This window comes from Carassius auratus, chromosome 4 (genome assembly GCF_003368295.1).
Source record: "Carassius auratus strain Wakin chromosome 4, ASM336829v1, whole genome shotgun sequence".
NCBI classification, from domain to species: Eukaryota; Metazoa; Chordata; class Actinopteri; order Cypriniformes; family Cyprinidae; genus Carassius; species Carassius auratus.
This window is the reverse complement of record NC_039246.1, coordinates 22,836,382-22,855,924: the sequence shown is the minus strand read 5'-3', so window position 1 is coordinate 22,855,924 and position 19,543 is coordinate 22,836,382. Positions and strand designations below refer to the sequence as shown.

The following is a 19,543-nucleotide window of genomic DNA, read 5'->3' as shown; positions in this document are numbered from 1 at the left end:
ATTGCAAGTATTTTTTTTTTTCTGACCTTAGAAAAATAATTATATCGTAATCTAACTTGTGCAATATATTTCAAGTCATATGCTGATAATTGTGTGAGAACAGCATTTTCCCCTCTATTGATCCATGCACCATTGCTTCTGTATAGTCATTGAGTTTAAACATTAAATTGATCAAATCATTCCGATTTTGAATAATGATTTTAAATTTAGGTCTATTCTTTACACAGTAGCTGGTGCTCTTCAAATGTGTGTCGTCTCAATTGACAACCAGCAGAAAAAGACACCTGTTACGAAGAAAGAAATGGAACCTTAAATAAAATCTGAATGTTTCTAACAATCTTCTTACTCTAAGAATTGGGACTGCTGTATGCTTTATTACCCTTTATGACTCCTCTGTGAGTTCAAATGATTCTTGTTCACCCTTGTGATGTGGATGTGTGATCTAGCACACTGTCCCTTATTAGGGTAAGTGAGGCCAGGCACATGAGTCTGGGGTGGTATTGCGCCTCAGGCTGTGATTACCCAACCATACCCCAGTGTTTGGCGTTAGAGCATTGTGGGTAACAGGTGGTCACATCGCCTGAGGGCTCAGCTGCTTTGCTGCATCTTGACTCTTCGCTGATTCGGAATCAGTTCTTTCCAGGATTTCCCATAGTGCCATAAATGTTTTAAGAGCCTGAGCTGATCGTAGATCTGTAAAAATTCATGACAGCACAGACAGTCTCTCAGGCTGATGCAATAGGTTACTTTTCAGTAAACATTAGATTTTTGGAAACATGGTGAAATAGGACTGACATTTGAAGTATGGTTATCATTGCTTGCAATTTCGGTTTTGTTTTGTCAGTGTACATTTTTTTTTTGGTTTGACTGCTTAACCTCACAAGTCCCCAGCTTTTCATATTGTATTTTGTGCCTCTGACTGTTTGTGTATTTTAAAGAGAGGCTCACTTTGGGTACTTGCAGAAACTGTTTACCACTCTTCCTATGATACCAGCAGTGCGCTTTGCTTTTATTCATGTTTTTGCCCTTTTGTTTTTATTAGGAAAACTTGACAGAATGCCTCTTGCTCTTGTTTGCTGTGCTCTGCAATAGGGGAATGCAAGCTGCTTGCTGAAGGCAATATCTGTGTTGAAAAATGGCAATGAGAAATGCATTTGCCACTTGGCTTGCAGGGCACCAGTCTTGCTTGTTGTGATCAATTATGTTTCGGTTCGGCAAATTATGCCTTAATCAATCTCACTCAATGCTCTCCTTCAAACAATGTGCAAACTGAAGTCTATAGACTATCCTGAAATAGTTGCATAAATTGATTAATTTAAAATCAATGATTTCTTTAATCAATGAGATTATTTGTAAGCTTATATTTTCACATGGAATCTCCAAATTTAATGTGAAAATAGCAAAGAGTATTTTAACCTTCACCATCCCGCCCCCTCTCTCACTTCCAGTTTTATATGTCTAAAATGTGTTTGTGTGTAAAGTGTTGCAAGGCACCTTGGAACAAACATCTGATTCTGTTTTAATCTCTTTGTAGAAACATTGCTGAGGCTCTGGTCAGTAAAGGTCTCGCAACCGTGATCAGATACCGTCAGGACGACGATCAAAGATCTTCCCATTACGACGAGCTCTTGGCGGCAGAGGCAAGGTGAGTCAAAACACTAAAATAAAACCGCCGGCTAGCGAATGTGGGCCATATTCCCACACACTGAGTAGGAGAAGCCGTCTGTGAAATGGAGCCATTTTGTTCTGTGCAGTAAGTCATGGCTTGTCTGGTTAGCTCTCATTTCATGGGGGCAATATCAGTCCCGGAGCTTATACCTCAAGCACCAGCACTAAAGCATTGCTCTTTTATTCTTTGTCTAAGAATATAATTATATAGATTTGTGGTACTGAGATTTCAAGGGTGGTTTATTGCACACAAAGTGATTCGGATCTCTTGGTCTGCGATAGATGGGACGACTCTAGAGAGAAAGAGACTTGCTGCTGCTTATCTGCTGCTCTTTCTTTTCCTTTTCTATTCTTCACTCTTGGTGTTGCTCTCGAAAGCGCACATGCATTCACACACATCTCCTATATTTTCTCGTCCTTCGCTCTCTGGGTAATGCTTCCCTGTGGAGCCGGCAGAGATGGGAGGTTTGCGGGCCTCAAATTTATTTTTAGCAGAGATTGCTGGTCGTTACCCTACATCCTCTGAGAAATCAACCTCAGGACGAGCTCTCTCTCCCTTCCTCTATTTTTCACCACGTTTGATTGGACACCAGGGAGGCTATAGCCACAGATACACCTGCCTTAAAGAGGCCAAAGACGCATCAGTCATTCCTCCTGTATCTACTGTAATGTGCAGGCATCACCACTCAGCAACCACTATTACACTGATCGAGCAGTCGACACACACAAAAGACACGGTATACATTCCCATGTGAAATGGATGAGAGCTGCTGGCCTATAAATGTGATTTGTTGGCTCTCTTGTGGCAGGGATGAATGAATGGGTGGGTTTGTTAAGGGGTTGGTTTCTCAGGCTGGGGGAGAAAAGGTTTTGTGTTCTGGGGGCCCGTTCTAAATATTTAAATTGTAACACAGTGCTTGAATCATTGCAGGGCGATCAAGAACGGTAAAGGACTTCACAGCAAGAAAGAAGTGCCCATTCACAGGGTGGCAGACATTTCAGGGGTAAGCTTTTGCTTTTATTTGCTTCAGTTGCTATTTGAGTCTGAATCATAGAGATGTATTTCAGTCGCTACGGCTATTTTATTTACTTAGGAAAGATATTCTCTGCTAAAGCTGTAAATTATACAATGTTTGGCTGCTTTTGTTTTCAATTGCGAATAAGAGTACATTTAATCAATCTGATTTCAAAATCACGAATCGAACTCCAATATCAGTGTGAAAGTGCCCAATAGAATTTCTCTGGGACTTCGCATGACCTCTGACAGTATGTTCTCAATGTTTAATGTCTTTTGTATCCCAGAATCCTCTCTCAAATTCGTTGATGTTAAATCTTCGTCCTCCGACAACTGATTTATTGCTGCATTACGGCCCTGACCATTAAATTAATGAACGCCTCTCTAAATATAGTCTTTCTGCCCATAAAGTCATCATGCTCGTAGCTATTAATTTGTTTTTAGATGAATCTGTTTGGGTGCCTTACCAAATGACGATTAAATTTTACTTGGCTTGTAAATGTCATTTGCTGGGTGACAGGCTTGTTACTTGGTGTGTGAAGCAACTGACGTTTAATAGCCGCTGACTTCCTGTTCCCCTCTCCTCAACTCTCTCCTTCCTCTCGGTCTCATCTCTGCGTTTATGAATGAGCTCCTTAGGTATAATGAAGTATATGGCAGCTGTCTGCGAACTTTTTCAGGATGTTATTTATTCCCAAGTTTGTGTGGGAGGCATTTAGAGAGAAAGAAAAGAGTGTGTCACTCTCCAACACTAACATTCTCATTTCTCATCCAGAAACAAGATTCCCTCGTTATATGACTGACAGTCAGAGTAATGTCATTTGGACTGGGACTATGTTGTTGGTTTGAAAGGACCATTTATCTTTGGATGTGTTTGTTTTCTTTTCTCTCTTACTTTTTCTTTTGCGGTCTTTTTTCTTTGTGTGGGTCGTGGCTGTAGTTCCTGCTGTGATGGGTTGCCCAGGTGTGCTGGGTCACAGGAAGCAGTTATATTTAAAGTGAAATCTGAAGTGTCTCTGTTACACACCTGTCAATCAGAAATATGGCCAGTCTCACTTCTAAAACTACACCCTTGGTCAGGACACTCTTGAAATAGAGCTGCCCTACTCCCATAATATCTCATAGTAGCTGCTTTACCACCGTCGGCAAGAAGCTCCGCTGCGCTTCACTAAAACCTGCCCTTTACATGCCTCTCTGGAACAACGTCATGCAACCTCTATCATTTCACCAACAAAGGGAAATTATCAGAAAACTAATAAGAAATAAGTTACTGGAACTAGCACGATCACAAAACAATCATGATAAAAAGCAACCGTTTGTTTGCATGCTTTAAAGATTTAAATCCAAAAGCATCAATGTTTTACGATAATAAGTGATGCGTTGATCATAATTAATTTATCAGGATTGAAAATTAGTCACACAGAAATAAAGCGGTATGAACATGGCCTACCTACTTCGACTACTAGTCGAGTCTGTTTGTGTTTATTTTTAGTCACAGTATATGCATCACATTTTGAAAATAATTTCTATATTTTTATAAAAGCTCCTAAACAAAAACAATTAATATGTATATTTTTTTAAATGCACGGAGCTTAACTCTCGAGACAAGATTCATGATAGATAACACGTTGCTAAATACACTATTTTTAATGGCGAAAAAGACGCCGACATCTGATTTCTTCAAGCGGTCGTATTGACCATGTTTACTATGGTAACGTTAATGCCTAGCATTCATAGTCTTTTGCATCACTTATAAATATTTCTGCCTTGTATTGGTGATCATTATCCACATTGGATCAAGCCATTTCAAAAACACTTGCTGTCTGAAAGTTAGTTTTGAACTAAAAAGATTTAATTCTGGTGTTGTAGCTGTTAACTTTCTGAAATGAGCAGTGACGCTGATGCTCTCCAGACGTTGAGAAATTCCGCCTTAATTCATAACCACTTCTCTAGCCCCAGCGGTCCTGCTTTGGCCCAAGGTTTTTGTTTGGCCAAAAAACCCAGGCCATTGGCCCTGAGGAAGCACCAAAGAGGCACGATCAAGCCCCGAAAGTAACGGTGGAAACAGACTGCCCCTTGCACGCACTAGCATGCCTGCTTTTGGCCCGACAGTGGAAATGTGGCTAGTGTAACAAACTGTTATCTTCTACTTAGCCTGTAAACCAGCCAAGGTAACCACTGAAGGCACGGGTGCAAAAAAAATAATGCAATAAATAAAATAAAGATACTGTTTTAGTGCAATTGTATTAATAGAGCCTATGTTGCATTAATTAATTTTTATTGCATAACTATTTTTGTATCGCAAAAAATCAATACATTTAAATTTTGTAAAAAAATTCTTTAAAATGGCCCATACTACATGGGACAAGCTTGACCGCTTTACATACAAATGGCTGGTTAGCATTCACTAGAGCATTTTGCAGTGCGCTTTTAGATTTCCTCTGAAATCCTTCCCCAGCTCCACCTGTATAAATCTGCTACAGATTTTTTGCTTTTTTTTTTTTACAGCGGCAGTATGTCTTAAAAGAACTCACAGCACCGTATCGGTGTATCTGTTGGCAGTAGCAAGTTCTTGTACTTATTCTTTGCTTAGCAGTAGCGTAACAGATCTAGTATTCCCCCAAGAATAAATACATTAACATTGTCATATCCATTATTGTGGTCGACCGATATTGGTTTTGTGACAGCCAATGCAAATATCTTGGAGTGAATGGTGGCCAATATAAAGCTAATATAATTGTATTTATTTTAATTAGTATTTAAGAAATTAGAAATCATTTAAAAATAAACACTTTAGATGACAAAGTATTTTTACAAGTAATTAAAACAAATATAATTATAACGGAAGTAAACAGTCCATATTATGGGAAGTTTGTGGGCATTGGGAATCATATTTTTTCAAATAAAGCCGAGGTAACACTCATTTTACATACAGCACACTGTGTAAATTACATGAATATGACAGTGGGCAAATGCATTAAGCACAGCATAATTTGAAATCATGAATTTAATGTTTATATCATTAAATTTGCAAATAAAATCATGCAGGATACACATGCACAGATCTCACAACTGGATTCAACTAAGTTTGCTAGGCTTGTGAATTAAATATTGATTAGCCATTCAATGATTTGTCTAAATTATATAAATGATTTGTTTGCTGAATGCTGACGGCAAATGAGAGTATTATAATGTTTGCCTTTCTATTACTAATAATATAAAAGCAATCGTACTGTTTTTGTGTACATTTTAATCCCCTTGTTTAACAGTTCTGTTGGATTATTAGACCGACTTCTATCCATATTTGACAGAACTGTTAACGTGGAAAGCGAACAAGCACTGTATGCGAACAAATGTGAACTAATTCATTACCATGCTAAATTTTCAGAGATGTCATGATAGAACTGCCCTAATCTTTTATTTCAAATGTTGTTTAAACACCCCTGATGTTTTTACTGACTTGTTTCTTCCTTCCTCTCTATTCTTGCACAGGAGACACAGAAGGCGAAACAGTTCTTGCCATTCCTGCAGAGAGCGGGCCGCTCGGAGGCTGTGGTGGAGTACGTGTTCAGTGGCTCCAGACTCAAGCTCTACATGCCCAAAGAAACATGTCTCATCACCTTCCTGCTCGCTGGTAAGTGTCAGTCGGCCTCGGCCTGTCAACTATGCCACCATCTGTGACCACATAACGACCACAATGTGGCAGCTGACCGCGGTTGCACCACCAGTCTAACACACTCTATTTTGTTCAATGCTCTAATATTTCAAGGAGCAGTTCACCTAAAACAAAAATTCACAGTCTGTTAGGTGTTTTTTCCCCCCCCCTCTGTTATACAACAAAGGCAAAGATTAGCTGAATGTTCAAGCTGCTTTCATGCATACAATGGAAGTGGTTGGTGACCAGGGGCTGTGAAGCTCCAAAAAGCATCATAAAAGTGCTTCGTATGACTCACTTTATTACTTCAAAAGCAGTTGAAAGACTGAAAAGCTATTCACTAAAAATCTTGCCTTGAAATCTCACCTAACGACCATAATCATCAAAAAAATAATTAAAACTTCTAGAATTTTAAACTCCCTTTGTGTTCCACTGATGAAAAAACCCATAGAGGTATTGAAAGACAAGATGGTGACAAGGCTTAAAGTTCTCCAGCACCATGCTGGACTTCTGGCGTGCAGCGTTTGGCTGCAGAAAAAAAAAAAAAACCTACATTTAAAATAAAATCTATCACTTTGGAGTCCAAGAGTTTGCCTAAAAGTGGTATGAGAGGAGCAGCTTTCACTCTTAACCAAACTAACACTACTAGCCAATCAGAATGTTTTGCTCCTATTAAAAACGAGAATTTACATAGCATATTTACATAGAAAAGCAAATTATCAAGCAGTGGAGCTTTGTAAACAGCTAGTCATGCCATCTCCATAAGAACCATATTATGCCAGAACATATTTACCAGGATTTTTGAAAAGGTCTTGTTCACACATGATCTATTAATGGTAACTTGCCAGTAATTTACCAGTGAAGACTGTATGTGTGGAAGGGGCTAAACTCTTATATGCTGTGAATGTGAATTAACGTTCATCTGGAAAAACACTGCATTATCTCATTGGATTTGAGGCATAAATCATTCATAGACAATTGTCAACACAGGAGAATAAATCAACCTATGTCTAAGGATGCCATGTATTGCATATTGCGATTTCAATATAAACGTTTTTGACTGTGGCCAAATATTAAAATTGAATGGATTTAAACATCGTTTTATCAATATGTAAAGTTAAACATCACCAGGCCGTTCACTTAGTGTCTGATGTAGACACCAAGCGCAGAATTTAAGATCGTACTTTAGGTTAGGGAAATCGAAAAAGACAACTGATATGGAGACATGGGATGCTATTCGCTCTATTGTGGAGAATATTCCCGGCATTTGCTAACTATAGCCTGAACAAGGAGTGTTTGTTTCACATTTTGAATGGAGGTGAAGTTGTGGCCCTACTAACGAGTCCTGAGAGGTTTTAGGAAAAGTTATATTTATCAACCGTAAATGATCGTTAGCGAGAAGCTAGGATGGCCAAAGTCCATCAAGGCGATATTTTGATTGTGAACTGCCATGTTCATGCCGATATTTCGTTTGGTTTTGTGTTCGCACCATACTTGTGTTAACAGTGGAAGTGTGAGCCGGCAAATAACGCGTCATAACTAAACGTTATGTGATTGGCTTACGGGTAACCAATTATTTTAAACTTCAGACAAAACGCTTGTCAATTATGCCCTTCAAGACTCTGTCTACGAAGCAAAGCGAAGTAGCAGAGTTTGGTATTACCAGGCTGGTGGTGAGTAAGTGATGACAGAATTTTCATTTTTGTAAGAACTATTCATTTAATAATTCATAGATGTTTATCTGTGAGATACTTTTTGTGGAAGGGTTTTCTTCTCCTCAAAGATGCTCTGCTAGTGGAGATTTGAGACCGAATAGCTTCTGTCCTTCCACTCTGACCTACGGAGGCTGGTGTTTTCTGGGAGGTCTGGAAAGCTGATCTTTGTGCAGGTGTTTTTGTCTATGCTTCTGACCTCTCGAAGGCAAGATAGGGATCTGAAGGACTCAATATGATGGAAGGTGAAGCGTCACATTTGCTGGCTGTGAGGTCCTGCTACTCGGCATCTGTTCTTCTCCTTGAGTTTCCTCATCCTCTCTGTGTGGAACATATATGTGGACGTGCTTGTGTGAAAGAATCTGAGCAGGTACAGATATCACTGCTGCACATCAGGGAAGTTGGTGGAGCATCTGTAACCATTGACCTTTAATCATTGCTCTGCATGTAGCCAATTGCCATTCTCGCTAGCTCATTTGTGGGTTTTTAAACATTTGTGTTGCCAAATGCTTCTCTCTTTGACATTTTTATAAATAGTGTTTCCCACAGCCTTACTCTCTATTTGTAGCGCACACGCCCCCGCCCCCATTTATACATGTATGCAAATTCATTTTCTGCCAGCAGGAGGCGCTTTAATAGCGGGAGAGATCGGGTTTCTCCGGTAAGGGCTGCAAAGCAGCGCTGACTGAGCTCACAGACGATGCCTTATCAAGCATTACATGCAAGATTAAATGAAAGTGAAATCGAAAATTTCCTTCTGAAATACAATGATAAAAAAACACCCGCAACTGTTTTTGATTTTGAAATTTGCCGTTCAAGTGCAAGTCAAAGCCATTTGGAAAATCTATTTGTGGCAGTCAGTTTTGATATTGTGGCGGCCCATCACAAATAAATCAATGTGTGGGAAACCCTGATATATATTTTTATTTTAGTTACCAGTTACGGTTTAAAAAATTTATGTTCATTTTTAGCATTCACACTACCGTTCAAAAGTTTGCACTTTTTGTGAGTAGTCAAGGCTGCATTTACTTGATCAGAAATACAGTAAAAACTGTAATAATATGAAACATTATTACAAATAAAAATTACTATTTTCAAATTCAATTTTAAATTAAAATGTAAAGCTTTTTTTATGTGATAGGACATTTTTACTTTTAGAAATCATTCTAATTAGAGGTCGTCCGATATTTGGCTTTTTTCAAATACCTGTGTTTGGGATGCTGAGAAAGGCAGTGCCTGAGCGTACAGCTCATATTCTTGTTCGCTGTCGTCATTAACAGTTCTGTCTAATATGGATAGAAGTCTGTCGAATAATCAGAATGGTTAAAGGAATTAATGTATACAAAAAATATTATAACAATTGCTTTTATATTATTAGTAATAGAAAGGCAAACATTATAATACTTTTTGCTGTCAGCGTTTAGCAAATCCGCATTTATATAATTTAAACTTTGAATGGCTAATGAACATTTAATTTCACCAACCTTGCAAACTTAATCGAATCCAGCTGTGAGTTGTGAAGCGTCTATTTTTATCCAACATGATCTCGTGTTCTCTGTGTGACGGTCGATCCGTGTTAGTTGAATGCTTCAAAGGGTTAGTTCACCCAAAAATTAAAATTAGCCCATAAATTACTCATCCTTATTAGTCATCCTAGGTCTATATGACTTTCTTCTTTCATACGAATCCAGTCATGAGTTATTTAAAAAAATTAATTTGTTCTTTCAAGCTGTTTGATGCCACTCAGCGGGGGTTGCACTGCATTGGTTTATGAGAAGTTTAATAAAAAGCGCATCCATAAGAAAAAAGTCTCACATTGCTCCGGGGGTGAACAAAGGCATTCTGTTGCGAATCCATGCGTTTTTGTAAGAAAAAATCCATGTTCAAAATGTAATAATGACTTTAATCTAGCTTGTGTGTACTGATATATAACGGAAGCAGTTCCGGGAAATTACATGTGGTAAGTGTTGCGCATGTGCTGATGAGTCTCGTGAAAACCAATGTTTGTTAACAGGACCAAAGGGAAGCAAAGTATTTATGTAAAATTTCAAATTTCTTAAATATTTATTAAAATAATTTAATTTTAATTAAATTTAATATCGGTCTATCACTAATTCTAATATACTTGTTTAGTAACATTTATTATCACTGTTGATACTTTTTTTTTTTTTTTTGTAGGATGATTTAACTAGAATATTCCAAAAATATAATTAATTTGAATTATAAATTTGTGTAAAAAAACCAAAACATCTTTATCGCCACTTTTGATCAGTTTAATTTGTCTTTGCTGAATAAAAGTTTATCAATTTTACCTTAAAAGATTAAAAAATATGCTTTAAAAAAGTGGGATGAGAGCTTAGTAAGTATTAACATGTTAACACCAAAAGCATTATAATGAACAAAATGAAAATAGGGTAAAGTGGACAATTTATTTTAAGATCCAATTCTTGCCATTTTCTTGCATTTTGCCCATTTTCTTGAGTTTTGTACAACATGGGAACTGTATATGGCGTGCACAAGCATTCAAGCTTCATTAGGCTACATAAAGAGACTGTCACTTTCTTATGGTTGCTCAATTTCATCCTGACAGACATCAGTGACCTTCCAATCCCGACCTCCGTATCACTCAGAACAAGCCACTGACTGATTTGTGTTATTTCTGAGGAGTTTATTTCTGTCCTCTCACCATCCGGTCTAATTATTCACCCTGAAAACCGAGAAGAGGGACGCCCATCTATTTCAGCATTCCTGCATCCTTCCATTTATTTGTCTCTCCTTTCCCCAACTGAGAACAAACACCCTCCACCCCCCACCGTGCTTAATTGTGCATATCGTCATTGGAGATATTTCAATTAATTTGGTCATTTGTTCCTGAGTGTGTCTTTTGTGTTTTCCTTCCTCCATTTGTTCCTTTTGTAATTATTTTTTCCCCCTTCGGTTTCTTTATATGAGATATTTCCAACAGGAAGCCTTGCCTTATCACTCCACTTTTTCTTATTTTCTGAAATGGTTCATTTTTCAGATGCCTTTTCTCCTGTTTGCCTCATCTCTCTTTCTTGATTATGTGCGATTTGATCATGTAGGCTGGGATGTTTCGTGCAGCTGTTTGTTTGAGGGTTTGAGTCAGATTCAGCTGATAGTTTTTGGTTTGTGTTGAAAATGAGCCCCATTTTTCACCGTCGTAGGTACTTTGGGATCTGGTCTCCTGACACAGCTCTTTCTGATGTTTCTAGTCTTGTTTAAGTATTTGTGGAAGCCATTTTTCTGTCAGGAAAAGGAAAGGACTGACAGCACCAGGGGCTGTGAAATGTGCTACAGCACATATGAAAGAGCTTTAGCAGTTCAAGAGGTTATTGACTTTATGACATACAGGGCAGTGCACCATAAACTCACCAGTGTAGACTGTGTTTGATTACCTGCAGGCCTTTCTCTGCACTCTATTTTTATGATTTTATGGTTGCCTGTTGAAGTCTTATTTCTGTATGTATCCAATGGGTCCAGGTTTGGCTAGTCAACTGCTAGTAGATGCCATAAGTTCACCTTGTTGGGATAGTTCACCTGCATAAAGTCATCTACATCTTGGATGCCCGGGGGGAAGAGCAGATAAAAATCAAATTTTCATATCTGATTGAACTATCCCTTAAACTTTTTGCAATTTTGACCATGTGAACCTTTTAGAAATTAAAATCTCATAAAGCTCTTTTTGCTTTTTCACTTTTTTTTTTTTTTTTGTCTGCTCACTATATTCAACATTAAAATTATTTACAATCGAGGTATGTAATCTTAAATCTATTCCAATGACAGTCTCATTTCCACAACTTCTCAAAACTCAAATAATGCAGTGTTCAATGGCATTCCTTTGGCATAAATTGCATTTTATATGGAATATCCAAGTGCTAGTCAAGTTTACAAATCCATTTTTGGGCATAAGTTGGTGTGTGTATATATACATATAAATATACACAGACTTTTATACGGTAAAAAATTATATTGAGTTATGCCTTTCTCACAATTTGTCAAGTTTAGATTATCATAGTTATATTATCCATGACCCAAAACATGAATTAAGGAAAAATAAACTACGTCTCATTTAATAAATACCAAATTTCAATATTTTAGTTTATATTAGAAAATGATCCCCGGGATGTGAGATTTCCCAACTTTGAGGATTTTTTGTCAATTACATGGGAGGTGGGGTTTGTGTCTGTGTTTAAATTTTCCACATGATTGTTGCATGAATGAGCTCAGTACTAAATTAGACCACAGAATGTAGTAGTCCAATCAACAGGACCCTCTGCCTTCAATGGTTGAAAGGTCAGACAATGCCAAAGATGAAATAGAAGGAGAGAGAGACCGGCGTGCTTCCTGTCACTCAACCCTCCATTACAGCACACAGTTCCCTGTTAGTGTTGCTATGGTAAAAGCCTCTCCACCCACAGGCGCGCCAGCAAAGGTTACCACATTAAAAGGGCACAAATGCTTCATTGCTTGCTTTTTTTCCCGCTTTCTTTCCTGTTTAAATGCATCTTTTCCTACAGGATGAGCGATATCATCGCAGCTTGCAGTGTCGAGGCACTTCAACATATGTTGAAGAAGCCCTGACATGTTGCTTAAGTATCATGTGCAAAACTTTTGGGAGTGATTTTAAAATGTATTAATATTAGACATTTCTTATGTATTTAACCATTCGTTGAATAAAAGACAACCTAATTTTTCTGACAAAAATTAGGAGTAAGAGTTAATGTACTCTTTGTGAACATACTGCAACTCTTTTTTTTTTCATTTAATTGAAAGATTAAATGAATATGGCCTACAAAAATGATTAGAAATGTAAACACATTGTATAAAACTAAATAATGACCGGTTTGGTCCAATTAACCAATAAACTTAAGTAGACTTCTGGGGAGAAAAAAATCTATGATAGTGTAATAGTGTATATAATTAGAATTAGTTTTCAAAGGTCTCATCTTAAAAATAAATGTTTAGTTTCATCATCTCTTGAAATTGAGTGGCGTTAAATCCATCTCTGTCTAGAATAAAGAGGCCCTCCTCTTCAGTCTAGGGTCATTAACCTTCTCTAAAGGAAGGCATATTAAAACACTTCACATTTTAAAACTCTTACTGGGTGTGCTTTCCTCTTCTCCTTGCCCTCCTGAGCACCGATCAGAAGGAAAGTTCACTTGTTTGATTTATAGAACATAGTGCCCCCCCCCCCCGCCCCCTAACAGTGTCCTTCCTTCCTGCCTCACTATAAAGAGCAAAAGAAAGCATGAAAGAGGGAAAGACGGTCATCTTCACTTGGAATAAAAGAGGGAGGAGTGGTTTGAAGCAGACATCAAAGTGCTGTTTCAACAGAGGTGTATGTGAGACGGGGCATCGGCAGGGGGTGATCTTCAGGGCGTCTCTGGTCCTGATGTAACTTTGATGAGCTGCTCAGGTGCTCCGGAGAAGGCCAACTCGCGGTCGTGTTTGTGTACTTGTAAGTTGGATACATGGTGGCGTTTTGTGCTTTGAATGTTTTGAGAAATTGGTCTCATGTCAAGCCTTGTATGTGCTTAGACTCACCGAGCCATGGTGCTCTGTCAGGGTATTCCAGTTTTAGTCCAGCACACAACTCTTTTCAGTTCTTCAGTTCACTTATTGTCCTCAAATGCATCGGCACTACATTGTGGGTGTCCTCTGTCTTCTGTGCCCAAGCTCCTACTTTTAAGATCTGGCCTCGGATGGCCTCAGTCCTGCATCTTTTCATAGATGGAGAGTGTTCGGTGCTCTACTAACTCCTCAAGCAGATGTGGAACGTGTGGAGAAGAAAGGTGCTCTTTGTCAAGGAGTTTTAGAGAAGAGAATTTGAATTCAGGTTATTTTTTGTGTGTGTGTATTGACACATTTCCTGTTAAGGCATTTGGAGTGTGACACATCGAAGGGCTTTTTCCTTTTTAAATGACCTTTAGTTCAGCTTATTTTGAGACTTTTCTCATTCCAAAGCCAAGGCCTAGTGGTCAGTATGTGTGCATTAAAAAAAATGAAAATTCAGCTTGGCCATAATTGGAATAGACTACAGATATAGTGTATCAAAGAAAGCAGTTATTTTAAATGGTAATATTTCACATTATTTGTGTTGTACTGTATTTTGATCAAATAAATGCAACCTTAGACAGCATAAGACATCTTTCCTAAAATAAAAATTCAAAAACACAATGCCTCCCCTCTCTCCCTCTCATGTGGGTGAGCATAGTGATGAATTGGTTTCCGAACTCTAAACTGTGCTTGGTTATATAAGTCCAGAGACATTTCCATTTGAAGAGACAGGATCTCTCTCTCTCTCTCTCTCTCTCTCGCTCTCCCTCTCATCTGTCTCACACACAATTCTCAGATGCAAACAATTTATTATTAATTATTTAAAGCTCTAGTACTGTCACATTGTTTTGGCAGCGATGATGGCGACTACATTAATTTTAATGTCATGATGAAGAGTGACCCTGTCGGAAAGGAGCCGCAGTGATCCAGGACATCACGCTGTACATCACGTTACAGAGCATATAGCTTACTCTGATAGCGTGTCATCTGTTTTCAGGCGAGAGAGTGTCTTGTCTGAGTGCTGCACTTTGTTGGTGATTCTCTTGAGGAAAAGTGGAACGATATTTTTTTTGTATTACTAACATGAGCTGTTCTGACTCCACTAGGGAAGTTGAAGGCCTCGGAGTGCTTTTATACGGAGCGCCGCATTTTTATTTTCTGGGTTTCTTTTGTCTTTAGTGCCAAAGCTTCTGCGTTTACGGTCCGGCCTTGGCTGGCTTCAGTCATGCATCTATATTTTCATAGATGGATACAGAGATAACAGCACCGCCATTTCTTCATGTATGAAGTCATGAGTGTTTGGAGTGGTTGCATGTAGACTGCAGTTAAAGATGCTCTCAGCAAATTTTAGTTTTGCTGTTACTTTTGATCTGTTTTCTCCACTTTATAGTTGACTCATCTGTAAATAAAAAAGAAAAAAAATTGACATTTGTAAGATTCGTGCTGGTTCTTGGCTGCTGCTCCTGCTGCTGCATGGCACCAGTCTGAGCTTTTTCGAAGAACCTTTTGCCTGAAGGGGTTTACTTTTTAAGGAATTCATAGTTTGAAAGCATTCCAGGGATTTAAAAAAAAAAAAAACGAAATGCTATAAAAAAAAAATAAATAAATGGTAAAATAAAAGATAAAAAAAAAAAAAATACATTTACTGGGGTATTGATTAATTACTGGCCAAAGATCATCGCCCCTCCCCCTTCAAGTATGTTCAAAACCAATCAACCAATAGCACTACGTTTATGATCCTGGCTTCAAAAATGTGCATAAGCCATAGCAGCAGGGAATGAAGATTTGAGCCATTCTCAGTGTGAATTCTTTCGGTGCAAAAAATCCCTGCAGTCAAAAGCCCCTCTGCAGACGCTCACAGACAGCTGCCTACTACTGTCAGACCTTTATTACGACTTCACTTGAAGTTATTAGACAGTGTTCCTGTCTTCAGCTGTCCTCTTTTAAATCTCTTCTTGTCTTCTCTTCATTTTCCTTCTCTCCCTCCACGGGAGCAGCCAGCAGCGTCTTCTGTAACAGAATGTTCCGGATGTTCCCCTCGCTGTGCATGTGTGATGGATACAGGGAACAAGTTATGATGTAATTTGATGTTTTACTGTATATTAGATCAGGAGAGATTGTCAGAAAATATCACACTGACAAAACACTCATAACCTAGGTGTGAATATTTGAAAGGTAGCCTGAAAAGAAAAGGTTTCATCTCAAAAAATCGTTGTCTCTTCCTGCGTAAAAGATGGACCTGTCAGAATGGGTCTCGGATACTGAAACGCTGCAGCCATGTGTCATTTACAGCAGTTATTTTAGGAATATACAGTTGAGATTCTGTATGTTATTGGAGATAGGCTGGTTTTAACCATGTGCCCTTTCAGACATTATTATTATACCTCTCCATCTTTTGGCACATGGGGGAGATTTGACACGATTTGTGCTCAAATGGATGGTTAGGATTTGGGTGCATGTGTATATCTTGGGTTTTCTCAAGATGTTCTGTTTATGAATGCATTCAATAAGTTACCACCAGATAGTTGACTTCCTAGCCTATCTGTGACCAAATGTGGGCACAATGTAGAACATAATTACCATTCACTTCATACTTTCAAAGAAATAGCCTGCTGTTTTGAGTGCACAAATACATGCTAAGAATTATAATGATAATTGTTAAAACGTCAGTTTTTTGCACCACAGCAATCGACAGGATGATTTTGGAGACCCATGGTTTAATGTTAAAAATGTTTTTGCTTTGACACCTAGTCTAGGATCAGATTTCTCACTGCCGGAAATGATCACAGTCAGCTTAATTGGTACAGACTGATCCTGAAACAGGTTCACACCAAATTGCACTATATCCTCCCGCCCCCATCTTGTCAATGTAGTTCTTTGGTCTGAGTAAATATTTTCATCACGTAACGCATGCCAAACAAAAATCCTAACAAAAATGTCCTTGAAATGGTCGTCTGTGCTCGCCATGTGACATCTCTGAATCAGCAAGGCTAACAATTTGTTTCTAATTGAGGAAGTCGGGGTTCAACGGGTTGAACTGCTGTGTTTTGTTCAGTGTGCGTATTGAAGCCCTGTGCCCTGCGGTGAAACGCCATCTTTCAGGGGCACGGAAGGAGGCGCTGACTGTTAGAAGTCATTACGTCTGTTCAAGAGAAAATCACTTACACGCGCAGCTCCTTTCATTGAAAGCTCGGCGGAAACAGAAGAAAAAATTTGAGACATCTGTATCATAACCTTGGATCTTTTTTACAAATAAGCTTTCAAATATTTCTCCTAAGGCTGCAATTTCATCAGCTGCTCTCATTTTCTGAATGCTGTTTTGATGAGTGGCTATAGCAGCCGCTCAGTAGATAATGTTTATGCGCAGATCTCTGTATAAACTGATTTTTTTACAAATAGCTCAAGGCTTGATAAGCCGGTATTATTGAAAGCAGATAAAGTTGTTATTTGACGAAGAGCCTGTCAAGGTGGAATTTTTAAGACAGGTCTTTGCTTTTAAGACCAGCATTCTGATCCGCTCACTTGAGACCAAGAGACAGATTTGTTTCTCAAGCGGTGTCGCTCTTCTCTGCTCCTCAACCAGTTTACAAATGTCCGTCTCCCGAAAAAACACTCCTGTTACTGTCAGAAATCGTGTTCTGCCTTTGAGTGGATCGGATGCCCGGAGCAATATAAATGCTAATTTTGGAACTATTTACTGACAAATGCCAGATAATTGAGTTTTCTTTTTTTTTTCTTTTTTTTCAGAGCTGGATAATGCAGACTGGCTACTAATGTTTATTTATTTTTTTGTGAGGTGGGGAGAAATTCTGATATGATAACGAGCGATGACCTTTTGTACCAAATCTTAATATGCACATTTGTGAGTGCATTTTTGCCATACAGTTCATTCAGTGTAGAATTACATGATCAATTATATTGATGTGTAAGGCTAATAAGCAAAGCCACGGTCTGTTCTTCTGTGCTTGGTTCAGATTTTTTGCGTATTAATAATAGAACATTGTGTCAATCATTTTCAATGAGCGTTGTGAGAGAAAGGTCTGCAGAAGCAATTTTACAGATTTAGCATCACATTTATTCACTCTCCAGTCAATGGAGCTATACATTTTATTTTCTAAAATAAAAAGTGTAATATTTAGACATTTTTTTATTCATATGTTTGATTAACTGTAGTCGGTCATGAACAAAAGCATACTTTTTTTTACATTTGCTGTTAGTATATTGAATATAATTGGAACAATTTAATGTTTTAATGTTCCACAATTAAGTTGTTTAATAATTAAACCAAAGAAAACCGTGAGGATTTAAAGAGCTCATTAATATAGATGTGACCGACGTCTACTATGTTTGTGTGTGCAGGCATCGAGTGTCCCCGAGGGTCTCGAAACATGCCAGGTGGGATGCAGGTGGCAGAGCCGTACAGTGAGGAAGCCACAATCTTCACCAAAGAGCTGGTTCTTCAAAGAGAGGTAAGGCCCCTTCATATCTGCTCCTGTCATTTAGAGTCTGTTTCTGTCATTTCAGTCTTCACAAGCTGTTTCTAGACTTTCCATTTCTGTAGTTGACATGACAGTGCCTGTGATGTTTGGTCTCGCCGGTCATTTTGTGACAACTATCTGCCCGTTTTCTTTTTGGTCCATCTCTTTACTGCTGTCTTGCTTCAGTTGAGATACTCAAGCACACTTGCCTTTTTTCTGTCTTCTATTCAGAGAATGGCTGTCTGGATGTTTCAGTTACTCTATGAATAATGGTCACAGAAATTACATGTCCAAATTGAGAAACCGCAGATGTGATGGATCAGACATTTTATGAGGAAATCACAAGATTGCACACTATTCTTACCTTTTCCTCAGGGTGTTTGACGCGGTACCGGTGCGGTTTCCATTAATGTTGTGTGAAAGAGGTTGGCGGTGCAGTCGGGCTTAATGAGAGGAGCTTTTTTTAAGAGCCTAACTTTAACCTGCACTTTACAGAGAGACTGGACACAGGAACCTACTGCTGAGAATTACAAAAGCGACATGAAGCAGGGGAAATAAAAAAGTCCTAATGACCTCCATCGCCCACAGTGAAACAAAGTCTTGCCAGTTATGGGAAACAGATATTCTTGAGGAAAAGAGTAGGCTGTGATCCACTCAAAAAGTGTGAAGTCTCATTTGTTTGTCAGAGTGCCAGTCCCTCTTCATGGATGGTAGATGATAGGGTTGTGCGGATAGATGATAGTATCGTGTATCGATGATAGTCAGAGATATCGACGATAACCGATGTCTCTGTCGACAGTCAAGACGATATTAGGCTCATTCTCCTATTAATGTATTAAATTATAATATTTTTATTTTTATTAGGCATCCTATTATAATTATCAGTATGTTTGGAAGTATATATTTTTTGATTGGTGATTCCATAGGCTCTCTCTAGCGCACCTGCACGGTTTAAAACACCACATAATTCTGCTATGACAAGAACAAAGAGTCCCTCTCTTGCTCCACCTATGCATGATAATATCGTGTATCGTCGCTCTCACGTGCTGACGATATGACGATCTGAAAAATGAACATATCACCCAACACTAGTAGATGATGCACCTGCAAACATTTGTGTGCTATATACTCAAGGCTAATTTAAGCATTAACATTATTATAATTTATTTTAACAATGTAATGAATATAAGCATATCTAGTAGTTCTTAAATTATGATTACCATATATTTTTCAGATTTTCGTAAGGCAAACGTTTATATTCAAAGTTATATTAAGGTATGTTTTATTAGGGTGTCATCACAAAGAACATTCTGCAGTGAATCCTAATAGTTTAGAATGTGATATATTTAAAATATGTATAGAAAAATGTATTCTATATTAAAAAATTTTTTTTTTTTAATTTAGAGAAAGATGAAAAGAGAAAGATAAGTAAAACAAA

General features: G+C 38.2%; 1 protein-coding gene across 1 annotated transcript in view; it reads left to right on the top strand.

The window, feature by feature from the left end:
• The window catches only part of LOC113062885 (staphylococcal nuclease domain-containing protein 1-like), a 150,717-nt gene that overhangs the window by 35,779 nt on the left and 95,395 nt on the right, over window positions 1-19,543 (top strand). Inside the window, exons 13-16 of the mRNA XM_026232948.1 lie at window positions 1,535-1,645; window positions 2,600-2,672; window positions 6,176-6,317; window positions 17,987-18,096. Of these exons, the coding sequence (XP_026088733.1) occupies window positions 1,535-1,645; window positions 2,600-2,672; window positions 6,176-6,317; window positions 17,987-18,096 (436 nt within the window). The remainder of the gene's footprint in view (window positions 1-1,534; window positions 1,646-2,599; window positions 2,673-6,175; window positions 6,318-17,986; window positions 18,097-19,543) is intronic.